The sequence below is a fragment of the Zootermopsis nevadensis genome, unplaced genomic scaffold (assembly GCF_977971745.1).
Source record: "Zootermopsis nevadensis isolate Lab colony 2312 unplaced genomic scaffold, Znev_1.0 Znev_ptg000008l, whole genome shotgun sequence".
Lineage (NCBI taxonomy): Eukaryota > Metazoa > Arthropoda > Insecta > Blattodea > Termopsidae > Zootermopsis > Zootermopsis nevadensis.
Genome location: NW_028259140.1, coordinates 964,374 through 991,366, shown reverse-complemented (window position 1 = coordinate 991,366; position 26,993 = coordinate 964,374). Strand labels below are relative to the sequence as shown.

Here is a 26,993-nt window from a genome sequence, read left to right as displayed (position 1 = left end):
CCGATGATATAAAACGAAGCAAACCTCTTTCAACAATCAGTAACTGTATTTTATGTTTGTGATTCTTGGTCTAAACAACGATAATGTCCTCAGAGTTAACCAATTGATCTTTGTAATGGTGAAGTCTTGTTTTCTTTGAGGTACGGACTGGATTATTAACTTATTTAGGCTAGCTTCGGCTTTGAATGGCAAATATTACAGTAAAACAATACAGACCACAACATTCCATTCCTTGCACAATACAACTGCTTGTGATTATTATCATCCACCAACGCCAACAAAATCTGTCGTCATCCAGAAACCTCCTCGAAACAAGGTCATTACGCAGTGACCACACGCAAAGAGACACAGAGCACATGTTCAGCCTTGATTAAAGTACAGGGACTGTTGCACATTGTCGTAATGTCCCTTCACACTGCACCAGCACTCGAGAGATTCTGCTCGAAACAGAAAACAGAGCAGCTCTGTCGACCGTTGAGTCACCTTGATCACTGGCTGGCAGCTTACAGAACTCGCCCGCCAGCCAGCCCATGCTTACGACCGTCCGCCGAGGGGAAAGGTTTGTTCGCTCGCACGATGAACGAGGTGGATCGTTATTCAACTCAAAGAGACGCAGTGTGAGAGAGAGACAGAGAGAGAGACCCCCAGGCTGTTGTACTGCTGCACCTTCAACGTCGCTCTCCTGATCAGCTAACGAAGCCAAAAGCAACGTTGCCAGGTTGCGCTCACACACGTGACTTGAACAATAAAAATGTACGTGTATCCTGTGCAACAATAACATGAATGGCATTTTAAATAGATTCACAGCGTGGGCGGGGCTACTTAATTTGACATTAAATGTGAATACTAACCTGAACCTTTATATAATAAAATCACTCAGTCCTTGAGAAGCTCAGGTATTCAGAAAATTCTCCGTCTTTTACGAAACATACATCACGGTTTGTTACATGAGCACAATCTGATGCAAATCAAATTTAGTCAAACCTTTTTTTTTTAAAATATAATCCTGAAATCTACGTATAGGTCAACCCCGATAGCACTTTTATTCGACTTTTTTTATGATTAAAACTCAATTCTCCCACGCGCGTTGCATGCAACTCTGTGCCGAAATCATACAACGCGGAACACAGCAAATATTTGTAAACTGACGTTACAGGAAACAAACAGCAATTCAAATGCTGGAGTTACGGTCCGGACCACGAAAGCAGGGCTGCACAAACTCCCTATCAATGGGCCTAACGAAACGCGGGAATTTTTGGTGAACGAGAAAAATACCACAAAATTACATTCGGAGGGCTTTTGAACTTTGTTCTACGAGTGTGCGAGGGAGTAAGAAGGCAAATCATTTTCAAAAAAATTCCCCTTTTTAATACATTGCATACGTCATTATTATCCGTGTAGCTACGTGCTTTGCGCTATACAACATGTTTTTAAACAAAATAAATCTTAAAAGCGCGAACCAGTCTAACAGCAAAACTGCGCAGATCCTATAAAATTAGCATGCAAGTCCGATACGTTTATGTAACATTCCAATAAAAACTAATTACACATGACATGTGGGTAAATAATTACGCCATTTTCGTACCGATATCTTCCTTTATTCTCCTCAGAACGCAAACAATAGACGAACACGTTCACTTCGCTTTCTCTTGGCTATTGCCTGCATCCAAAGACTCTGAAGAAGAAATCTCGGTACGTCACGAAACACAACCACTTCGTGACATTTCATCCTTCACCTCTCGTTCTGTTGCTGCAGGAGGATGTATGATAATGGCGAGGAAAAAGGAAATTGTGTTCGTTCTCTGCTCGCCCGCCTGCCCTCAGAGCGTGTGCACTTAAAACCGGTTCGGCAACTATACGAGCTCGAAGCTTTGCTGTACAAAGGCCCTTGAAATAAAGAATGTCGCCCGTTACTGGCTGCTGCATTACAAAACCTCTTTGTGCCTCGTTAAATGTCATCTGGACCTTGGTACTTGATACGAAAAGATTATATGCATGGATGCTGAGACATGATAAAAGTATCTTCACAATTTCTACTCGTATTCGAATGACTGTGTCCTTGGGAAGCCAACAGCACCTCAAAATGATCAAGACATTCGTCAACTTTTTAACGCTGCTCGGAAATCCATGACAGTGTTCACAAAAGACAGACATGGGGGGGGGTCATGTTTCCGGACCGAAACTCTGAAATCATTTATCATCTCTCGCATTCCGGTGGCCCACGGTTCAAATCCCGACATGGAAATCGGTTGCACTGCGAAAAAAAAAACCTGACAGTGGTTTTCCTCGGTCGTGGCCTACTTTAATACATAACCTCAATTGGTGCCGTACTAGAAATAAGTTTAATTTGTTACTGGATTCGGATGGAACCCTACAGACAGACGACTTCCTGCCATGTCTGAACTCTTTAAAGCAGAATGGTTACTGTCTGTCGTGATTCTAAGAAACAAACTTGATTATTTCCTTAAAAAATCGAACTTTTGGCAATGGATTCGCGTCATCTTCTGCGTTGGGAACATTAAAATAGGGGACTGACGTGTAAAAACCGCGAAACTTGGAGATGCACAGGGACTTAAAAATACCGCGAAAGGATCGAACACGAAACTGACCTCAAAAGACTTCGCTAGCAAAGACATCAGGTAAGGCACATCACAAGTCGGTTCCAGTGTGTGTTGATCGTGTTAAATTCTAACTGGGGGGCACTTCATTCAAGGGAGAAAGTTGCTTGACGACTGTAAGATTATCTGCACACACTGAAAAGACATCATCAGTCAACGGAACCCAAATAGGTCGACCTCAGGAGTGAACAAAGACAAGTCTAAGACCTTCCAGGGTTCCAAAGCAACATTTCTGAAGCCACGAGCGGCTTAAACCACCTCCAGACTAACTTTCCTTTGCGTGATTTTCTTCAGAACCTCTGCCCCTACGTTCAGCCAGCGCATAATACCAAAAAATGTACCTACGCTGTGAAGCTTCGCCCCACAGCCACAAGAGAAAAATACCTACCCCTGTCGTCCAACCCCGGCTAACCTGCGGGAACAAAGCGAGTCCCGTTATCGACACTGAAAGGAATTCCAAGATTTGGTCAGAGCCCACAGAACGGCGATCAACGAAGTTCTTTTAACACGAAAGACCACGTGTCTTTTTCGAGCAACGACAGACAAGACGAATTAAAATGGCGACACATTGCGTTCCAATGACTGATTTCATTATTCGCTTTAAAACACCGGCATTTCGTTCTGATGTGCACCGGAATTCTAAGCAAAGAGTTCTTTCCTCTCCAGTGTACACCAAAATACACCTCTATAAGGGCACAAGTGACGTACGTTCCGAGAATTACGGGTCGCACACACACACACACACACAGAATCTGATGGCCACGGGTTGATAACCCCTCATACACACATAAACAAAACCAGTTTCAACATCATTGCGTGGACGATACTGCCATCTTACGCAGAAGCGTTGAACTAGAACTATCGATTTTCGTCGGTAGATGGTGCAGTATACTACTATATAATTCGTCTGACGAAAATTCTGGGTTCACGGACCTATCGCGATAATAATTGTTGTATTTGATGGCAATATCTCGACTGTATGAAGTAGGGAGAGTGTAACAGACAGAGATCCTGATCTACTTTGAGATATTCCGGCTTTCTTCACGGCTGAGAGTCCAAAGAGCGTTACACAGACCAGAACACAAACATTAACAACAATGTGTTTCGTATCTGTTCACTGTAAACAATGAAGCAGCCGTAAGTAATGTACATAAATAACTACATATGAAATGGATTGTAGAGCCAAGAAATAACACACAAGAAGAAGAAGAAGAAGAAGAAGAAGTCAGCAGTTATTTTAAGACTGCGTGAATCAATTTTTAAAGACTGATAAATCCAAGTTTATTCCGAGTCTTCTGGCGAAGTGCTTTGCGTATTTACACACAATTAGAATGAGACAGAAGAACGTGTTGGCCTTGGAGTGGAGTAACTTTGCAGAAATTAATGCCAGATCGCGTGTTATTCCACTTCGCTCGGGGAATCTGGCATCAGTGTCCTCCTGTTCAGTATTTCCTGCTCGGACAAGGCACGTAACGAGAATAATTAGGCCTAATATCACGAAGGCACTGTGCCAGGGGCTCACAGACGCTGTAATGTCGCGGAAGACAGAAACATTTTACGTTGTATGCATTCTCCTTGTACGTCCTGAGTGACGTTTTGTACCGTCGTTAATTTCTGCAGAACCCTCAACTAGTGTCACACCTGAGAACAAAATCGAGTTTCTTACGAAAATTCCACTCCCGTCTGTCTACGCCGATGTCACACCGGGTCTATTTCTAGTTTACAGAACTTGACAACCGTAAAGAAGTGTTAGTTACGACTCGGCGCCATCACACCACGAGAAATTTGTGCTTCCCGGCAGTATATATAGCGCATTTTAACCGACAGCTTCTGGATTCCTGCACCTGCTATTTTAAACACACCCCCCCCCTCCACACAACACGCGCAACGTACGTCCAAATACACACAGCCTTCTGCGAACTGCCTAATCACGCCTGGAAATACCACCACTTCACAATCAGCGTATATAAATAATCTCCCATCAATTCCCCCAAATACACATTACATAACTTAATTTCACTTAACTCAGTTACAGAAAGAAACACTTGGTCACGTCTAAATAACATGTAAGAATTCATCCCGTACCGCGAAGAAAACACTACACCTCACCATTACGAAAATCAGCTGATTAACCCTTTGAAGCCGAAGATCGTCTGAATAAAATTTAAGAATTCGGCCCGTACCGCGAAGAAAACACTACACCTCACCATTACGAAAATCAGCTGATTAACCCTTTGAAGCCGAAGATCGTCTGAATAAAATTTAAGAATTCAGCCCGTACCGCGAAGAAAACACTACACCTCACCATTACGAAAATCAGCTGATTAACCCTTTGAAGCCGAAGATCGTCTGAATAAAATTTAAGAATTCGGCCCGTACCGCGAAGAAAACACTACACCTCACCATTACGAAAATCAGCTGATTAACCCTTTGAAGCCGAAGATCGTCTGAATAAAATTTAAGAATTCAGCCCGTACCGCGAAGAAAACACTACACTTCACCATTACGAAAATCAGCTGGTTAACCCTTTGAAGCACGAAGCTCGTCTGAATATTATTTATGAATTCAGCCCGTACCGCGAAGAAAACACTTCACTTAACCATTAGAAGTCGAATCAGGCGGTACCACATAAGATTTAGCAAAAGAACATCCCGGTCGAAGCCATAATAATACGTGGTTTCGGAAGGAAACAACAAAATGTATTTATTCCTAATTTGTTTATCAAAACACGACCCACATACATTTGTCGTTTGACTGCAGATGACGCAGAATTGGCCCTACTGAGGGGCAACTACGTTTACATTTTCATGAATAATTCAAAGTCTCGTATTAATATCCATACGTTTGACCCACAAAATGACTCAAATGTATAGTAAATCTTGTAATAATTTTGTTGCACTCCACAGCCACTACCAGAATTGAGAATATCAACTTCAAAATGGCCTCTGCCGTGCATTGCAGCGTAGTCTAATACCAGAACAGCGAATAATTAACATGCCAAAAATGTCCTGAAAGTTCTGTAAGAATGGAATATCCTTAAAGGGAAGTGGTAAGCCCTGTAACCACAAGGTAAATTTCGACATCTTATGGTACATTTTTATAAAGAACTACAAACCCCCAGTCACAAACGCGGTAAGCAGATACAGAAAACCCGAAACTACGTGTTTACGCTTTGAAGATCGTGCATTCTACCTTCTCTTAAGAATAGAAAATAAAATAAGAAGATAATATTAAAACGGAAACCTTGGAATGCACTGGCTCAAACAAACTTTGCCACTAGCGGTGCTGAATTTTCGCTTCTTAGGTGAACTACATCGCGAAATCTCGGGACACAAACTCGGCCCCGAAACCAGTCATCCTGGTAGCCTTCAGTCCCTCCAGACCACGCCACGCCACAACCTGGCCGACAAATCGTACCTAGAGCACACACTACTACTTCAAGAAGATTACCGACGTTTCAGACGAACTTGCGGTGAGGATGAAGGCAACACGAGCCTCTTAAACGTCGGTGGTCTTCCATCAGACTACACGGCACAACCACCCAGAGGACGGCCTTCTTCGGACGCGACGCCGTGAGAACCTCACGGTTTTACTGATTAGGCAGTCAGAGGACGGGGCCGGTCTTCTGTCATGCGGGCGTTCTGTAACGGGACGCTGGGCTCTCGGCCAGGGGCCCATCTCCCAGAGGTACAGAAATGTAAAAAAAAAAAAGTCAAACAAGAACGTTTCCGTTCGAGGCGAGTTGCTGTGATCACCGGGTCATCACCACAGCCAAAATGCTCGCAGAACCAACTTCTCCCTGTCATTAAAAACTTCCCGATTTAATTCGCGTCACCCGAAACTGGTTCGGTGACGGATGAACATATAAATCAATCCCCGGAACAAACGCGACCCCTCCCGTCAGACCCACACAGGAAAAACCACTGTGCATACCTTCAACGCAGAAGTCAAACGATTGCAGCTGCCCGGGGCCCAAATACAACCACAATTTTAATTATTTCTCGAATTTCGTTACACTTAATTTGCTGGTTTCCAAGATGGGCCCAGGATCACTGAAGATCCTCTTTAAAACAAATGTTCCATCCACTTTAACGGAGTACGATTCTGCCTAAACAGCTGTGTTTTCTTCGCGGTTCGGACCGAATTCTTAAATAAAGCCTCGCGTCGAGACTGGGAAACTTCTAACCTGGCGGTGTTTAAATTTTACCCTTTAAACTTCATTGTATGAAAAGACGTAATCGTATTTGAAAAACGCCTATTAGCACAGAAAGTTTGTACAGATACAAAGCAGGGGGGGGGGGGGGGGGAAAGAATCATTTCACCCCCAGAGAACGTCGGGGTTTAGTAATTGCACCGAGCGCTGTTGCCATAGCAACCCTAACCACAAGACCCTAGGGACGGTAATAGACATCCCTTCCCTTGCATTTCCAGTTCCCCCCCGGCCCCGGTCCATATCCACTTTTGTTATCGTACACACGAACGCGTACATACTTTTTACCACCACTGTACCACGTGCACGAAGGTTTTAAGAGCATTGTGTGATCGATACTCGAGTGGCGATGTCTTTGTCGACTAGGGTTACAGAATGACTTTGATAAAGCAGCGACACGCTCCCTAATCCCCTTAGAATCCCTTTCGGAACACAATCCGCGATGGTACACGGACGATCCACCCGAGGAATGGAGTACCACTGGGAGAAAGTACTGCAACCCCGCCCATTTTTAACCAAATCACACCAAATGGACCTCGCTCCAAGCTTCGAACGTCTTCCAACTGAGACAACGGGGCATTGCCTGGGAACCTTCGCAGCCCCAATTCGGCGTCCATCGCCTGTGTGACCGGAGGGAAACAACAACGCAGTCACGTACCTGATGAAGACTCTCTCCCGCTCCCGCTCCACCAGGATGTCCTCGGGGGCGGGCGCCAGCAGGTGGGTGCCGACGGGCAGAGGAGCGTACCGCTTACTCCACAACATGTCGGGGGCCAGCTGAGAATAGAGTCCGGGGGGCGGCAGGTGGTGGTGCAACGGGTGGGGGCTGAGCAGGGGCGGGGGCGGCGGTACCACCGGCGGGTAGTGTGCCAAGGCCAGAGCTTGTGCCTGCGATACGACGGGGGCACTGCCAGAAGAGGGGGCCGGGGGGGCGGCGGCCGGGGGGGCAGGGTGCGACATGAGCAGTGTCTGGTGCTGAACGCTGTTTATGTGGCGAACGTGGGGCTCAGATACCAGCAGCAAACTGGGGTCCCTCCACACGCGCACGGGTTCCTGGGTCGGCGTCGTCAGTTTCTCACTGCCGTGTGAATTAGAGGAGGAAGGTAGAAACAGCGGGGGCGGCAGCTGGCTGCCGTTCTGCTGCGGAGGCGGCTCGTCCGAACTACTTAACGCGCTCGACCGAGAGCCCGATCTCTCATCCCCGCTCCCGGATCGCAGCGAGCTCACCCCCGAGTCGGAACGGTCGTCGGGAAAACGGAGCAAAGCAGTTGCCGAGGAGTCGACCTCCATCCTGCTGAAAGGCGAGGACGAGGACAGGGGTCCGTCATCGTCGTCCTGACTGATGGTCGCTGGCTGTCGCACGACCGGGTCGCCACTACTCGTCCTGTCCTCCACAATCACCGACGGTTCAGACACTTCTTCTTGCACGGCCGAACCACTGTAGCACTTTTCTTCATTTTCACTGGCTCTCTCGTCTAGAACCACACTACATCCACCACTACCCCGGCTTTGGTCATCATCGGGCTCCAAGCTCACTTCCCCGTCGCTTCGAGTCCTTGAGTCAACGATCACACCTTTATGAACTTCCTCCTGCGCGGGCAACACTTCCTCGAGCTTGTCAGCTGCTTCCTGGGACTGGTCGGCGGCTGAGGGGGTCTCCGCCACACGGAGAGGGGCGGGGGGGTTCTCCTTCTTGCAGCTCCTGAGCGCCGAGGTGCGATGCAGACAGTCCTCAACGCGGATCTGGACGTGTCGCCGGAGCTTGCTGTTGTTCGTCTCCTCGAGGACCTTCTTCTTGGATCCGCGGGTGCAGTTTCTCTTTTTGTTGCCCTTATTCTCGAGGTCCTCCTTGTTGGTCAGATCACAAACACTGCTGTTCCCGCGAGGCTCGGCGACTCTCCGTTTTCTTTCAGCCCGTGTCTTGTTGTGTGTTGCTGCAGGTGCTCCTGTAACAGAAGGGGATTTCCTCGTCAGGCAGAAAGCAGATACATCATCGTCACAAAAAAAACATGGGAATTAACAGCAGAAGTAGCCTGAGCCATCCCTTGAATTCTTCCTCTTAAAAATTCTCCCCAAAATCTTCGTCAAATTCTGTTTTAATTCCGTATTTTTAAAACCCAAATTTCAACCTTTACAGCACAGGAAAACCTAAACCCAGACGGAAGTATTATCAGATTCATTATTGCCACAAGTTCACGATCTCGACACGGTCCGTAGGCATTATTCCGCGCTTGCGCATAACAGGCCTCGAGGTTGACGCAGCTGTTCCCCTCGTCACTGAACTTTGATGCCATTTACAAACACCTCGAACAAACATCACAACATCAATTGTGGTGTGGATATCAACCTTGAGATATCTGACCTAGTGCTTTTATTGTCATTCCGTTGCCATTACTGTTTAATGAACGTAACAATGAACACGTCAGAGTCGAATTTCAAAACACATCGAATCTTCGTGGCCCTTCTAAAGTTGGTCGTGTTTAAATATCAGATAATTTATGGCACGTCGAATCAACAATTGAAAACTGCATCACAATGCTGCCAACTGAAACACATTATTCCCACACAAAAACAAATTACCTACCTGAAATTAGGCAAATGGATTCACTTTTATGTTTCAACAAATGTAGGCGAACTAGCTTTTTTAAATAAACTCACACCAGAGACGAAAAACGCTAACATGAAGGCACGCACGTATTTTCCACCCACGGATTCCAGCGCCGACTCATTCAAATTTTTCGCTGCAAGATCTGATTCGAAAACATTTGTTTAAATACAGAACACCACGATATAATACGCGCTGGGGTTAATAACAAACACACTCTGCTACTGTGGACGAATGGATGAGCTTACGGCACAATGAGAGCGACGTAGCTTCTTGCTGAGACCGTCTTGACCCCCCCCCCCCCCCCCCGCAATGACAGGTTTCGGGGTCGAACGGCGCGGAATTTTAGTGTCAAGAGATGGGGTTCTTAACAACAGAAATTGAGCGGATAAAACGGGCATAAGTCATCAGTTCATGAAACATTTCTAAAATGTTCACAGTTTGCGGTGGAATTGTTTATGGCTCCACAAAACGGACGAGCACTGACGTCGACAGATCACAAATAATTGATCGCGTTCGATAAACCTACGCGTTGGAGGACATCGAATCCTTTATCTGTACAGTCATTCGGGGCAAGCAATTTACGAACTTCCGTGTTCGAAAAAAAAAAAGTTCTCCTTTATGCCGTCGTAGTATACGCCCCCTTCAACGACTCTGCGAACTGATTAACATTATCCGACGCCGAACAAAAAACAATGGAACGATTACGAATTCCATTGTCTGAATGGTGGTATCTCCCAGGGGAACTATACAGAACCTGGGGGACAAACCCAGTCTTCCCGCTGGCCAATTGCGTGTTCTGATGGCATTTTACGACTTGAAACAAACGAAATCTTCTCTGCCATTTGCAGTTAAACAGTGTAATCAGAAGGAATAAGCCGTTTCTATTACTCAGCGACTGAAACATGACTCAGCGCGCGTCTACATAAGAAAAGAGACACATGACTGTTCCACTTTCACTAACTTCTGTGTTTTCTTCCTGAACACAATTCCAATTCTTAGTGTCTTAACAGGATGCACGCTTACATGTGATGCAACCACGAGCCTTAAACAACCTTACTCTTGTAACTGCTACGTACTTCTTATAAAAAAATGCCGATAATTTATCCGCAGACAGAACTTACCTTCCGACCGACACATGCGTTGGCCTGCAAATGATTCCGAGAATTCAAAACCAGTCATCTCCGGGAAAACCTGAACGATGCCCCCACGAGATCAGACGTGATAATAATAAATTATACAATCTCTTGTAGCCTTATCAGGTCATTGATTTCACAGATACCAATCAAGGTTTAATTATGCGAGACGTTCAGCATTCATCGTGGAAGTAATCCTGCCATTTAAAGCATATTAATTGCGCATTACAGCCATATTGTGCATGTGTTTCGTATGTGTTATCGGACTCCTTGCAGAGCTAATGATCGCTCGACTGCTCAAAAACTTTCCCACACTTTACGGAAATCAAATCGTGTTGCGAATGACCCACCTGCTTCAACATTTAATTAGCTATAAATTTTGCCCACAGACTGTACACGTGGATCTCGTAATGATTCCCACGGCATATGACGAAATTTTCCTTAAAAAAAATGAAGAACAGAAAAGTTCCCAGAATTTAATCTGCTGTCAATGTCTTCGTGAATGCATTGTTTCCACCTCACAAGTTCGCACGACGTATTGATGTTCAAAACGATATGAATATGTGAGGTCGAATGTTACGTAACTCCGTGGGCTTCCGCTATTGAATTACGCGACAGACTACACGGCCTGCAGAAAAGAAAATATATCTTCCTTGGGACTCCTAAAATAAGGACTGAAACGTCGGTCCTTAATAACAGTGTTTCCTTTCAGACAACGCCACCCCCGGGTGTGGGTGTCACCAACGCCACATACAGTCGAGGACAAGAGTTTAGAGGCACGTCCACGGTTCCGCAAAGACTGCAATGGACAGCTACACGACAAATCATTCAACGTCTGGTGGTAACTATAAATACCATCGGATTTTGCCCACAGAGCCCTTAATGTGTTTCGTACGGTGCTCACTGAAATCAGCGATCATTTCCTCAAACAGCGTTAACCAGCTGATTTTCGTAATGGTGAGGTGTAGTGTTTTCTTCGCGGTACGGTCTGGATTCGTAAATATTATGAAGACGAGCTTCGGCTTCAAAGGGTTAACCAGCTGATTTTCGTAATGGTGAGGTGTAGTGTTTTCTTCGCGGTACGGTCTGGATTCGTAAATATTATGAAGACGAGCTTCGGCTTCAAAGGGTTAACCAGCTGATTTTCGTAATGGTGAGGTGTTTTCTTTGCGGTACGGACAGGAATTATAAAATGGTAAAAAAAAATAATGCTTGATAAAATTGTGCTGAAAGTCACAAATAATGTTGGACGAAGTATCATGAGTCGTAAACTTTACACACAGACGCAAATCTTCCCTACGCCCACTTCCAATTGATTCCACAGGCGAGAGCAAGCCCACTCCGGTATTCCATCGGTTTCCGCTTTTCCTACTCAGTCACCTGCGACAGTGATGAGTCAGCAGTGGGGGGGGGGGGGATAACACGAAGTGAGCCTCCTCCTTTCTCCCAGGCAATCGATATATTCCACTACAAAAGAATGGAAGTCGCCGATTAAATATTTCACTGGAGACGACTCCATGTCGGTCTGCTACTTAATTCTGTTGGCCGTCGTGTTTAACTCGGCCTAATTACATGGAATGTAAATTTATGGTAATTACGGTAAAGGAACCTTTGGGAGCGTTTTAATAGACGATCACGCATGATACCACGCAACCACTCAGGGTTTAAAAAGAACAAAAGTTCTATAAGTAGAGCCGGAGTTGGCATGTTGGTAACTCTGAGAGAATTCATAGAAAGGGGGGACGGTGTTTCGTTTTGTTGTTCTTCGGATCCCCCCCCCCCACTGCGGAGTGCCCCTCCCGCTGCCAGGAAGTGTGACTGTCCGCTTGCAAGGCAAGGAGAGATAAAGTCTGAGAACTGCGGCGGAAGTGAGGACAGAGGAGGAGGAGGAGGAGGACAGCAACAGAGGAGAGAATTAAACTGCTACTCATTCCACTCTCCAGGGCCAACAGCCAGCAGCGACCGGTCCGAACAGAGGGAAAAGGAGAGGAGACGTACCGCTGGGGATGACCGTTCTTTGAAGGGCATACGAAGGGCAAAGGCAGCTCGCACACTGGAAGGCAAATCTACTGCACTCGAATAGCTGGAACACACAAAAAGATGGCGACTCACACACCCTTCGACAACCATGAGACATCGCCCTGACGACGAAGTCAACAGTAAAATTTTACTACCAGGCTCAAGAACTGTCCTCGCGTTATAAAGCCTCGGTTTTCATCACCGTAATAACAAAACCACACAAAACAAACAATTACCCGCGAAAGACTGTACCGTCACCGTCAAAACGTGACTCATTGCACGATACAGATGTATCTCGAGCAGTTTTGTCATTATCTGATCGTAAATGGTCCAGTTCCTATTGCCAGACCCATCCGTACCCAAGAAACCACACCAGAATTTCAACTGATGACAAAAATACACGTACTAAACCTTACACTAAGCCAGTTCAATCCACTCCACGTCCTCGCTTCCAGTTACGATTTGGGCAAATGTCATTTTCCCATTAATATACGGATCTCAAATGTTTCTTAAAATGGGGCTGTCAGGACAAGTTCTAGCGTCCATTCGTGGTTTACACACGACAAAGGAAGTCTCAGAGGCGTTAAAAATTCACAGAAGACGAAGAATCACTGACTTATAAATGTCCAATGACTCTGTATACGTTACGTTTCGGATGTTAAATATTCCGCGACTTAAAAAAAAATAATATTCTTTGTAGACTACCACGTCTACATTTACAACGGCGAGAAAATGACATTACCTAGCCTGGAACTTAACACGGGTAGAAGACCCCTTACGTAACAGAGTACAATGTAACATCATGAAAATTCCTTGACGTCAGCATCCGTACATAATCTTTCCCCCATCTTCGTCGGGCTTTCTCAGTAATTAATACTGTAACCAACTACCATTAGCACTGCAGTGCCAAATCAGCGTTCTATGCCAAGTCGCACCCAAATACATCCACTGCGGGCAAGAAGCCAGGCATTGAATAAGCCCGGAACAATCCCACACATACACACAGCGACAAACACGTTTCAACCGAACACCATTCCACGCGGAGCAACACGATCTGGCACTTGCAAGGAACTCCCAACTACGAAAATAAACTCATTACGTGTTATAATTTTACGCCGGATTACTACTCAAAGTAGGTTGGAATCTGCGGTTCACAGAATCTCTCGAGATAATGCCGAGGCGATCAGTGGGGTTGAAGGAGCAGCACATGTTATCCATTACGTCAGTCCGTACCGAAAAGAAAACACAACACTTCTACATCACGAAGATCAAGAGGTTATAATGCTGGTTAAGGAGATAACAGAGGTTCTGTGTAAAACTGCAGATGGTACACACACAGTCCTAGTTACCAATGGCCTTTAGGGGATTTAGGGATGACCAAAAACACCTCAAAACCCGATCAACGAACATAAAAATCAATCCAAGCCGAAAGTAGAACACTCCTGGGATACAGGAAATAACTAGGAAGCAAATCCTCTCATATCGCCGACTGTAGAACCAGACTGACACAGAATACGAGAACAACGCCTCCTCGAAGTCACGACATGCTTAGGGTTCAAGGGTCCATAGTTCATGCCCGCCCTGAGTCACGAAAATGTACCATTTTTGCACGTTTATTACAGTTCACTGAACTACGAGGTCAAAACAATGATTTATTTATTCAGTGTTCTGTGTGACGACAGGTCCATATGAACAGGATCCTTCCATCCTTTTCTCGGACTGGGACCTGTTCATATACGTTCTTGGCAGATGATCCAGAAGTGGTTTGCCATTGCCTTCTTCTGTGTGTGAATGGAGTAATTGTTGGGATGCCACGGAGGAAAACTCCGTGATGCCTAGACCACGGCCTTGCCCAACACAAGTTATAAATTCGGGCACCGCCGGGAATCGAACGCTGATTCTTCCGTGGTTGTCGAAAGTCACGAGGCCCTCAATATAAAAACGTATAGTTTGCTCCTGTGCCAATTAACATTCAAAAGCCCGCCGGTAACTATATGTACCACGTGATTTTGCCCACAGAGAATGTTTATGTGTCATGTATGGTTCTAATTGTAAACAGCGATTATTTCCTTAAACGGCGTTAACCAGTTGATCTTTGTAATGGTGAAGTGTAGTGTTTTCTTCGCGGTACGGACTGAATTTTTAATTATATTCCTATTACACTATACACTCCTATACCAACCAAACGAACTCAGTTTGTCTCGATCTGCCTGCGTTATTTCAAGAGAAAAAGAGTCTGGCCTCAAATTAAAGCAACTTAATATACCCAGTCCTATTTTCAGGGGGGCTAGAACGAAAAAAAAACTAAAGAATTTTAACATTCTCCACGCCTATAAAAAAGGCGGCAAGATAAAATACCATTCGTGCGGGTTAGGGTTAGGCGATAGAACACAAAAGTTCGTGGCAAGTTGGTGACGGACGGACAGTCGAAGCGTATAAATCAGCGGTCGACACTCGCCATATCCTTTCGCGCGTTCCATCGTCATGTGGTTCAGGTTGTAAAAGGGAACAATGAAAAGTCGTGAGGATTAATGGTTAGGGCGTGAGGAAAAGTCCTTGAAGCACGACTATTGCCAACCACGAAAACATTTCGAAATGGTTCTGTGTGTACAGCAAGCGTTTCTGACAACAGACTCAGCACAAGGACCACGCCACTTACATAAAGACCGGGGTTCGTTTCTCGACAGGGCACTTTTTATCTTAGTCACCACTAAAACCCTTCCCTAAAACAATATCCAACGTGGTGGTGCCTTGCCTCTGAATCTCCCCACCATCATAAAGGAAATATTTTTCTCGTGGCTGAGGTCACACATATCTTCTTCCTCTTGGTAAACAGGCCTGTAGGTTGCCGCTTTTCTCAATACTGGCGGCACAGCCGTCAAATACCCACGTGCAATCAACCTGTTCCCTCGTTGAAATTTCTATCCGATATATTTCCAGACCTTGACTGACCTTAAAAATAAAGTCTGTGTCCAATGACTTTTCGTTGTCCTCGTATGAATTTCGTAACTAGTCTATATACGCGGCGCTGACTACATCCTGTGCAAACAAAAGCTTCCTGATGTCACATTACACGAGATTAAAGAGTATAAATAATTAAACTAAAATTGATGAGCTCAATAACCTGAAATAATTTGACACAGACAGTAAGTCGTCTGGTAAGGGAACTCATTGAAGAGAGACAAGGATCCACCTTTACGGGCAAAGAACGGTGGAAAAAAAACTGGTCTCACGCTGGAGCCCACGAGATAATTACATGTCTGCACAACCAGTTCTCCAACTGGTGCGGCTCCCAGAGCCCCACGCAAACATGGATTGTAGGTTAGCACGTGGCCAGAATGTATCCACGAAGAGACGGGAACTTCAAACAATTCTAAGAGCATTGAAGCAAATCCCGAGTCCTGAAAGGACCAAAGCGAGGCTGTGCTAGAATCCTCGGCTACTCGTGATCTCTTGCATTCGATCAGTCGTGGTGACAAAACTCCCGTCATATTAGTCGGAAAATCGACTTTTAATCCATGAAATAATTCCCTACAAAACCACGTAACTAAACTTCGAAATTCTTTTCAGCGAGTTTACAAGACTTTACCTGTGGAACTATCCGCACTCTTATTACTCCGTACTTGAGACCCACATTGCGCTAATTATGGCCCACCTCAGAAGTTCACCATCACAGTACGAAGCAAAGTTCACGAAAATAGGTCAACGAGTAATGTCCTCTGAGAACGCACACACGGGAAATCTGGTCCCTTACTCGTCCAGGTACAGATCAGCAGCAACACCTCATTTTAAAGACCCTAAAATTACCATAAACCTCAATGGCAAACAATTTCGCTCTGCTCCCGAATTCATGTTTTAACAAAATGTAAATTTACACATCGTAAACATTTAAACAAAGGCTCAACGGAAGAACGACTTAAGTTACGCAAACTCATTACGTGATCGAGCCATTAATAAGAAAGAGTTTAGCTCGTACAATAAAACGATACACCATAATTCATGGGAGGAGTACCCTTTTCCTCTTGCCCAAGGGACGGGAGGAGAGAGAGAGAGAGAGAGAGAGCAGTTGTACTGGCAAACACATGACAACTGTAGAACCACTGCCAGGTGCTTGCTTGGGGCAAGCGTCTTCCGGCACACAATCAGGAGAAACAACCTTCTTCAAATTGTCTCTTTATATAGTCAGACATGGTTTTTCTAAATGAAATTTATCAAAACTCAACATTCCCATCAAAACTCAGAATATTGTTAGCTCATATATTTAACACGTAATGTGTCTCATTTGCGAATAATGTTTTTGTAATACGTCACTCTGAATCGGCATCCTGGGAGAGACAATGGAGGTGAGAATAACTTTCACGGTCGAAACGACACTTCGAGCGCATTATTACATGACAGAGGCTTCAACTATGGGAAAGTTGACAACGGGTGAGAGTGATGTTAAAACTTTACTTTCTTGTTTGTCGATGTATTTGTCTGGTAGGTGCTCGTGTGTCGTACTCACCGGAATAATAAAACTAATCTACATAACGCGAAACTATTTTCATTGACCTTCGGGTTCCTACCTGCCGCGTACAACGCAAACTATGCAGTGAACAGCCAGGGACAAGACACCCACCGTTGCGTGACTGCCGACTGTGATGTCTGTAAAAAAGAAACTTGGAACAATGAGACGCCCGCAAAGCTTTCTGTTGGTATTAGCCCGTGTGCTCTGAGCTTCTCTGCCATTGGGAAGGTGCCAGAAGGTTAAACAATGCAGAGAAGGAACATTTTAAACTTAGCGAAAACAAATTTACAACGAATGGCAACGCAAATGCTTACAGAGCATTCGTAGATCGAAACGTGCATCGGACTGTTGGAGTTACACTCTTCTTGCACTCAACGCCCTAATGCTATGCTCGTGGTACGACAATGGACACACTTTCCCGTTACAAACCTCGCCGATATTTTTCATTTGACAGGACGAACAATGGAATCAATCATAAAGACCGGACGAACAGTTGAGCTCAAAAAAAAAAAACATCATTCAACAAATTGTGTCGCTTAGCAACGAATAAGCTTTTCAATTTTTATCTGCCGCGTAGCAAAGGGAGATTCCATAGCCTGCAAAAAAAACAACAGACAACAGACATTTTACAGTAGTCAAAGCTCATGTTCCTTCGTGCATATCCAGCGAGGAACTTTCGCTCTACAGTCATGGGGTCTACAGACTGACCGCTGAATCCATTATGTCGCTACAGGCAGAAATTTGCACACTGGTTTTAATCTACTTATACCGTTAATGTCCTTTCAAATCGCTCAACTTCGTGGAAAAGAAATATCACTATCAAAACTTGATTAGATTACTTTTAACTTTACTTTTACGTGTGACAGTGATGTCACGTGACGTCTACGGATATTAATGGCATCTGGTACAACACGAGACGTGAGGAAACGTAAAAAAAAGTAGGCCACCACACAACAATGGACGCCCAACACAGATGAGGAGAGACTGGGATAAACAAAGAGACATTATTGAAAAGTCCGTTCAATTTTGACGTAAATACGTCTATATGGAAGGCTCATTCCGCAAAAAAGTGTTAGATCCGTATCAACAATGTGTAAATATGGATCGACAACAATGGTCAGTTTGCGTGCATTGTTATGTTACCTAGGAAACGTCATGTTTACTCGACATTGTTGTGTTACATTACTGCCGTCAACAATCCGCTTTCGTAACAAGATGGATGACACTGAAGATAACTTTTCATTACAGAGACGTAAATATAATTTAAATACAGAGACGTATTTACGTCAAATTCTCCGGAACCGTGGTTCCACTGCAACTTTCTTTAAAGCAACAGTGTTGCAAGTAAACAATGAGAGCAAAGATGGAAGAATGTTCTCAGATTTAAGCTGCATCAGAAATATTACGATTACAATACACGTTCATTCCACGAGTTATTCTTACGAAATGAAGGAAGGACAGACACGAACGGGGTCACGAGATCTCTGGCCCGCAGCCAAGCTCACAAAGACGACGACAAACGGAACAATAACATCGTCTGTTTCACGGCGTCTGAATGGACAAAAGTTGACTACGCGTTATTGCTAACCTAATCAGCTGTTATCAGCCACGGAAATAGAATTTCGATAACTCCGGCACGCCAGTTTATTTCCACGAAGACTAACCTAACAGCACCCAGGAAGAATCAGTTCGAATCCTCGGTCTTCAAGAGGTTCTTCAACGTTCAATTACCCACTCCCGTCGTTAATATTGAACCGGACAAATGGACTAATCTGGCTCAAGACAGGGGCCCGAGGCAGAACCTGTGAACGGGGCAATGATTCCATTAAAGACGAGTATTAGATGAGATTATCATGACGGCAAACATATCTATGCTGAAGACGGAGGCAAAATATTAATCCGAAACGATGGCGTCTCATCCCCACAAGATTATCGGCTATTGAACACTTGGACGCCACGTTAACAACAACACAGACTTCAAATGGTCACTCGGAAAATTTCCATCTCCTCACGTCGTACGCACACGAAAACATTTATCCAACACGAGCTCAAAAACGAATTCTAACGACCAAGTGTGATCCCCCAACCCCCGGCCGGCATTAGCACTGCACTTAGAAGTGATAAGTGATAAGCAGTGGCATCCGCTGGACCAATATTAGAAGCCTAAGTGACATCTGGAAAAGTTCCAGCGACGTAATCGTGTAGGATGGCGACGTTAACACCCAGTCAATAATTCCTTTCCGCTCTTCTATGGAACCAAGAAGTCATCACAAGAGCCCACAACTGGTCGCAGGTCGTTAGCCAGATGTATCCAATCCCCATCTACGACCAAGTCTCTCTCTCCGCGTCTAAAATTCTAATCTCTCGACAAAATACTTCCGGAACTTGCCTACAGACTGCGCTTGCATTCGATGACCTTGTAATGGCACAGTCACTGACTAAGGCAGGCCTCGGGAAATTTGTTATCATATCAGTCGGCTGATATCTGCCCAGTACGCAACCTCTTCGGTGTGATAACATCTGAACAAAGTTCCGCGTGGAAATAACTTAGACACGCGGACCCACATTTATCAGTCACTTGCGTGTTGATTGATTATTCTAGGGTCTAAAAATACACCGATGACGCAATCTCATTTCATAGAATCTAACACAGGAACCACGAGTTTATTTCACATAACGTGGCTCTAACAGGTTCCTGCAAAACCGATCCGAGCAGAAGGCGAAACATTACGTACAGATCCACGCATTTATCGATTACACTCGCAGTAACAAGGAACTGACACATCGCTTGCTAGTTAAGTAAGCCGATTAAACAGTCGTGGACGTCACGAACAACCACGCAGTCCTTCGTCTCTGTGGGTTGGACAGACATACGCGGAATTACTCGTGAATATCAAAACAATCGATCAATTATCGATCAGACATCCCGCATTCGTCAGATACTGGGAAAAAAGTTGTCAGTGGAACCACGGTTCCGGAGAATTTGACGTAAATACGTCTATACGGAAAGGAAGTTTATATATTGGCTTTATTCTAAATATTTCCTTTATACATGCTTTACAATTGAGATAAGTTTGATTAAGACTTTGCTTATTTAACTTGAATTAGTTACGCTTAAGATGGGTCTGTGGTAGATGAATGTAATGTAAAGTAATGTAATGTTTTATAGGTAACAACAATGCCGAGTAAACACGACGTTCCCTAGGTAACAACAATGCCGAGTAAACACGACGTTCCCTAGGTAACAATGCCGAGTAAACACGACGTTCCCTAGGTAACAACAATGCCGAGTAAACACGACGTTCCCTAGGTAACAATGCCGAGTAAACGCGACGTTCCCTAGGTAACAACAATGCCGAGTAAACACGACGTTCCATAGGTAACAACAATGCCGAGTAAACACGACGTTCCCTAGGTAACAATGCCGAGTAAACACGACGTTCCATAGGTAACAACAATGCCGAGTAAACAGACGACGTTTCGTAGGTAACAACAATGCCGAGTAATGTAATGTAACGTCCCCTAGGTACACTTTTCACACTTTTCTGCCGAATGACCCTTCCTTATAGACGTATTTACGTCAAAAACACAATGAAATGTTTGCATGCTTTGAGAAATCCTACGATTCTCAAAGGGGAGAAGTTAATAAAAACATTTTCATTAAAATTCTTATTCCGATTAAAATAATTATATATTTTATAAAAAGTGGAAACTTACATCACTCTAATTCCCTTTCATTTTACTTCTGAGACACATCGTCACAGAGTGTCCAGCACATCTCGGCACAAGATCTCTTCACAGTCCAACTTTCGGTGGACCGCGGCCATAAGCGCACATCCCAATCATTTCGCCCGATGGCAGACGAATAAATAATTAGCCTACAAACATGTTTTCTCCTTCGGCCTTACAGGGTCACAATCGGGTTTCTGAGACGAGTCAGAACTTACGAGATAACGCAAACCGCATTCGAATAAACAAGAAAAACGTAATTGGACGCGCCAACAACTTCCTCCTCGTCGTCCAGATAACCCCGACAGCTGCAGCTGTAATTAACATCTCTTTCTGACTGAGCACACGATTTTAATTGCTGCAAAGTCTTCCAGAACGAACCAGGTGCGCACGCCATCTTTGAAAAAAAAAGTTATCGGCGGTCCCGGACCCCCAGCGTCAGACCACGTTTCCAAATTTTGGTTTTTGCCAAAATGCGTGCGTTCCCGGGGGATAAATAAATGTCACAGAGACAATTTATTAAAACTGCGCAATAACGCAAATGTATCTCTGACTTTTAACTTGTTCTCGGTCTCTGATATTTATTTTTTATTTATTTATTTATTTATTATAAACTGCAAATGGGTGCTACATTAAGACACAGCAAAACAATACGATAATATAATCGTAAATTTAATTCTATTTCAAATCCGAAGTGCCTACACCCGGGCAAAAATCACTCTGAAATTGTCTTTGATTGGTAAGAGTTGTTAAAAATAATTTAATAGCATCAGTACAGAATATGATTTAGGTTACGCCCACTTTCAGGCCGACATACGCGATGTAGTCTACAAAAAAAAAAAGTTTTTTTAAAAAAAATTTCGCGATTAGTCGCACAATTTTTTTTTTGTAAGTTACGAATCTGGTTAATAAACTGTTTTTGTTTGCCGGATCTCCAAAAAACGCCCGGGGAAAAATTAAATCATAAATATGCTCCAGCATTCCAGCATCAACTCTGCGGCTAGAAATCCCGGGAGTAGACAAACAACACGCGTTTTCTGTGTTACGACACGTGTAGACAAAAACTGAACTCGATGCAACAGACGAAGGTCACGTCATTTTTTTATTACAATAACGAAAGAACGCGACACAATTTTGATAATTTAAATTACGACAAAGTCGTCACTGACATCGTACATCAGCGGTCAGATTGAAGATCCGGTTGTTTTATCCCCGGAAATTTGACAGAATCTCGCACCCCGAAAGGCACGTGCTACGTGCAGAGATGACATCCAACAGAAAAACAACAAAACGTTGGACTTCGGGCAGCTTCATCTTCTGTCGCACACATTTTAATCGTTCAACTTCGTACGCGACTACGAAGTTTGCACCAGCGAATAAAACACGTAATTTAAAGAGCGGTCCTGAATTAATGAACGCCATCTCGTAAAACCGGTTTCTGCTCGTAATTTGCAATAAATACACGAAGGCCCGTATCTCTTTTGGCATTTTATGGCAACAATCTAAAGAAGAAGAAGAAGAAGAAGGAAAAGACGAAGCAGCCTGGGCGCCAATTATTTTCCATCGGCCAATTACGTACTTACGTCTTTAACACCGAATCTTCCTGCCGAGGAAGCCAATCCAATGTTTTATTCGGTCATCGAATAAAATTTTCGGGGCATTTCGGGGGGGGGGGGGGGGAGAAATCCAAACGCTCGTTCCTGTCCCTCAGAATTTCATCAAACCTAGCACTGAGGGCCAACTTTAAATTCTTATCTTGATCAATGATTAATAAAAGGATTTGAAGGTTTATGTGACCTTGAAAATAATCGTGCAGGCCGGAACAATAATTTTCAATTTAATTCTACGATCATGGGCACTTGTTTTCTTCTGTTGATCGTTACGCTATTTAAATTCATCATATCCTATCGAGCGGGAGGGAGGATAATATTAAAATGGATATGAGTGTGTCGAATGCTTTTATCTTGCTGGGGATAATGGAGTGCTCTTTTGAATACATAAAAATCAGAGAATTCCTCGACTAGCTGAACATATTTTCAAGAAGGACTCTGCTCAATGGAATTAATATTACGATCTGAGCCCAAAATTGTAATTTCCATCTGAGTTACCGCCATTTTTAAAGAACAAACTTTGAGCTATTTTGTAAAAATAAAATACTCAGTTACAGAATGGAGCAGAGTTGAAGTCGGTTTCGTCGCAGTCTTGATCAAGGCTTATTTAACGACACTGTGAACTACAGAGATCATTTTTTTATTTGTGGTGTATTGAACGCCCTGTTAATAATTCCTAGTTTAAAATTTATTATTTTTATGATAACATTTTTTTGAGTTTAAGTTTAAATAAGTTAGTAGTTCGAAAATTATATGCGTAGTTTCGACAACAGGGTAATAAGAAGTACAACTGTGTTAACTTTAAATCGTGAAGAATCATTCCATCTTACGAAATTATAATTTTAAATTCTTATTAACATTTTTCGAGGTTAATTTAAATTGAGTTCTAACATTTGAGTAGAGTTTTCACGGTCGACAATAAGAAGCATGTTAGTGACAACTTTAAACTTACAACAATCAACGAAAATTCGTACGCACGCAACAATGAATTACATATCAACAAAATAAACAACGTCCAAACAAATTTCAACGCAGAACTAAACAAAGTATTGTTGGAAACCATGGTAACAATCAACTGGAAGTCTGACATTGTTGATTCAGAGTAAACAAACCTTGGCGGACGGGCGTTTCAGTAAGAACAGAAAAACTAATCAAGAGATCAGGATGAACGGAATACGCGATCTGGTGAGGTGGTGTATAAACACAGTATATATGGCATGTTCACGTGTAGCCAATTACGTCAGGCGAAATGATTTTCCTCAGTCAGGTCACGACATGATTGAGGGTGGAGACAACGTCACTCCGAGGTAAGTTTATTTTGGGACATGCAATATTTAAATTGTTAAAGATTAAATAATAAAATGTAAAATTTAATGCTGTACATGCCAACAATTTTTAAAAGTAATATCGCTCTGTTTTCGAAAATAAAACGGTTTCGCTACAACTGAATTATTACTTAAATGATGTCGAGAGTTAAGCATTTTTCGGGCGAAGTCCGCATTATGTCCGTCCACTCGATTCAACTCGGGAACAAATGAAAGAATTTGGACGAAATTTGAATATCGTACGAGCGGTGATAAAATGGCGAAGGAAGAAAGTTCGGGCGGTGAGAGGTAGTGGGAATTTGTTTACTGTTTATGGTGGTTACTATGGAAACCGCGGTTCATATTGATGTAAGCGGCGATCGTCCAAAATGCTCGTGTATGTGAACGTTAGGTTAGGTTAGGTTTATTTAGATTCGGTTAGGGAATTTTAAGTTGGGATAGATTATTTAAATACGAATTCAAAATGTTAAAATTAAAAATGTGGAAATTAAAAAATGTTAAAGTTTGGCGTTCGAAATTTTTTAAAAAAAATATTTTGAATTTAATGGTTTTTACCTGATTTAAAAATGTAGGAGGTTCGGAAATTATTACATTCTGATTAATTATAAATTTGTTTCGCGAGACAAGGCTGATGTAATATTTTATTTATGAGATTCTTGTATTTATAACTTTATTTTTCTAAACGTTCTAAGTTTTAAAAAACAGTTTCTAAATCGATCTTTAATATTCGTTTAAAGCAGATGCGCCAAGGTTCATCCGCCTTCGGATGATCGGGAGTCTGCTCTAATGTATCAACTATAAATCTCTAACCCGTCTTAGATACGAGTAAAAAAAGTCATTTTGGCATTTATTCTTTCGTACAGGGCAGACAGAGGACAGAATCAGCGACATCCTAGACGCACTAACCAAACAAAACGCACAAGGCGCGTGGACTAATGCTGTCGATATGAATCATCAGTTCCAATTAAACGAGTTCTAGGAATTACGTGAGTGAGCGAACTACGTACTGTGTTTATTTAACAATTCCTGAAACATCTGTACCGTTTCCGTAGCGCCACCCCCTTCCAAACCCCCACCCCACCCCAAAAACTCTCTCATTCCCGCAAAACCAATAACTTGGGGTCACGGCGGCAAATGGCGAGTCCTCAGAAGGGCCCCCCTCCTCCGCCAGACTGAATAATGCATGAGGTGGGAGCGAGATTCTTTGCAACGTGGAACCGGTTCGTCCTGCAAGCGCCGACACTGTTAGAATGTAAATGCCTTTCATTTTGGAGTAATTCGCTACCAAACTTGGCGGCATGTCCTCGTCCATCAGCTCATAAGAGTCAACAATTCCCTTGCTCTCGAACTCTTCACCACACAAATAAGCTTACCCTTCGCGATCATCAATTATTACTTAATTATTTGAACGCGTCTCCATGACAACGATCAATTTGTTAACGAGTTTACGGAAATTTATTCTGAGAATCACACGAAAGCCGTAAGTATGTGGTACATATGGTTACCACCGGGCTCTCAATCAGCCAATCCCTGACAGTACAGATGTTCACGACACGAGAATTCCGTCATCAGGGCGACAAATGCGCAGAGGCTTGTTAAAACGTGCTCGATCACTGATCCACCACAAGCCGCGTGGTAAGCGGCAGTTATCAATTATAATACAGGATTTAGGCACAGAAGCAGCTGAGGGCGCGTTAAAGTCGACAAGCAGATTAAACCTTATTAGCCCTAAAGCCGTGCCTGGATGTCGCGTTACGTCGCGTCCTGTTTGACAACCGTCTCAAATGACAAAGAGTACTTGAGAAAAGTTGGTAACACGCTCAGCTGGCCAAGAATCTAACCCCAGGGTTCATTACCGTGGTCCTTATTCTGAGACAGATTAATCCAATCCACACCTTTATACTTTAACATATTTCTTGTTCAACCGCTAACTTGTGCTTTGGTGTTATAACATGGCTCCCCTAACCACGAGCTTACATTCAGGCTTTCGTCTTGCCAACCGAGGAGTTTCTTCAGGGACGCCAACACTCGCGGTTAGCGAGTGACTGCTCTCTCCTTGAAGAGAACAATTCACTTCCTTCAACACCCCCCCCCTTAAAAATATAAAATGTATGGAGGGGTAAAAAGAATCAGAGCTATTCTTATTTGAACAGGTCATGTGATAAATTTTGAATCTCGAATGTAAATATATAGTTCAGTATAAAACCTTAAAGACGAGTAGAAAATGGCGGATTCTTTTTAATTTTGACAAGAAAAACCATAAATATCACGTTATCTTTTTACATCGCTCCAAATTTAATAATAAACCGACTTAAGTAAACTTTACAAGCTTATTATATATCCCCATTGGTCACTTCACTATCAGCTATGTATTTTTAATCGATGCTACCATAAACGCAAAAGCAGTTTGTATACAGCCCAATCACTACGCGTCCTTTTCAGAACGATGCCTGCAGACACAAAGCAGTCACCGTCTGCCACCTTTCACGTTCCACGACGCACATTCCGACCCCAAAGTCCCGGTAGAGCGGAAGGCGACCTTGATTCGTTTTCGGATGATCGCAGATTCGAAACCCGGACCAGAGATCGATGTAATTGTTCTTACTCAGACGCAAATTCTGAGATAAATGATATAAATATTTAAAACACACAAAAACATCGTTTCCTTGCAGATCCTTTACAATTCATTTTTACAGATGCATTATACGTAACTCATTCAGAAGGAAAAGCAAGAATCAACCAACAATGGCTAAGAAAGCACAACTGTATGAGTCAGCCAAGATCTTGAATGTTTTTTTCTCCCCGGACTCGGAACTACGAAGACAGGAAATGCCATAATTCAGTTGCTTCCACGGAACAAAGTCTCACATACTTATCGTAAATTCCTTTCGTGTGCTGCTATTACATCGCGTGTAGCTTACACCGTCTTGAAATACCGTATTTTATTAACTACAGACCAAAAGTTTCTTCAATTTATTACAAAGTTTCCAAATTAAAAGGACGAGGTAAGGTATATTTTCTTAGAACTGAAGTAAAGATTAAATTACGATCACAAAGCGTCAGACAAGCAATTCTTCTGTCATTTACGTCATATACGCACAATGAAAGGCGTTTCTATAGAAAATGCTACATGAATATTAACCCATAGTCGAAATATTAAAAAAAAAAAAATTGAAAGGAAAAATTAATTATAAATGTCCCTCGTAGAAGAATTTCATTTTAAAAGTTTTAAGA

At 43.3% G+C, this 26,993-nt stretch overlaps 1 protein-coding gene and 1 long non-coding RNA gene across 3 annotated transcripts in view; one reads left to right on the top strand and one right to left on the bottom strand.

Moving 5' to 3' along the window:
* Window positions 1-26,993, bottom strand: part of Kdm3 (Lysine demethylase 3) — a 174,020-nt gene that overhangs the window by 16,916 nt on the left and 130,111 nt on the right. For both annotated transcript variants that reach the window (XM_087344787.1, XM_087344788.1), the window contains one exon: window positions 7,487-8,774. In XM_087344787.1, coding sequence (XP_087200913.1) covers window positions 7,487-8,774 — 1,288 coding nt within the window. The remainder of the gene's footprint in view (window positions 1-7,486; window positions 8,775-26,993) is intronic.
* Window positions 23,526-26,415, top strand: LOC110831569 (uncharacterized). The gene is made up of 3 exons (XR_002543631.2): window positions 23,526-23,741; window positions 24,623-24,745; window positions 26,202-26,415. It is a non-coding gene; the product is annotated as an uncharacterized LOC110831569 (long non-coding RNA).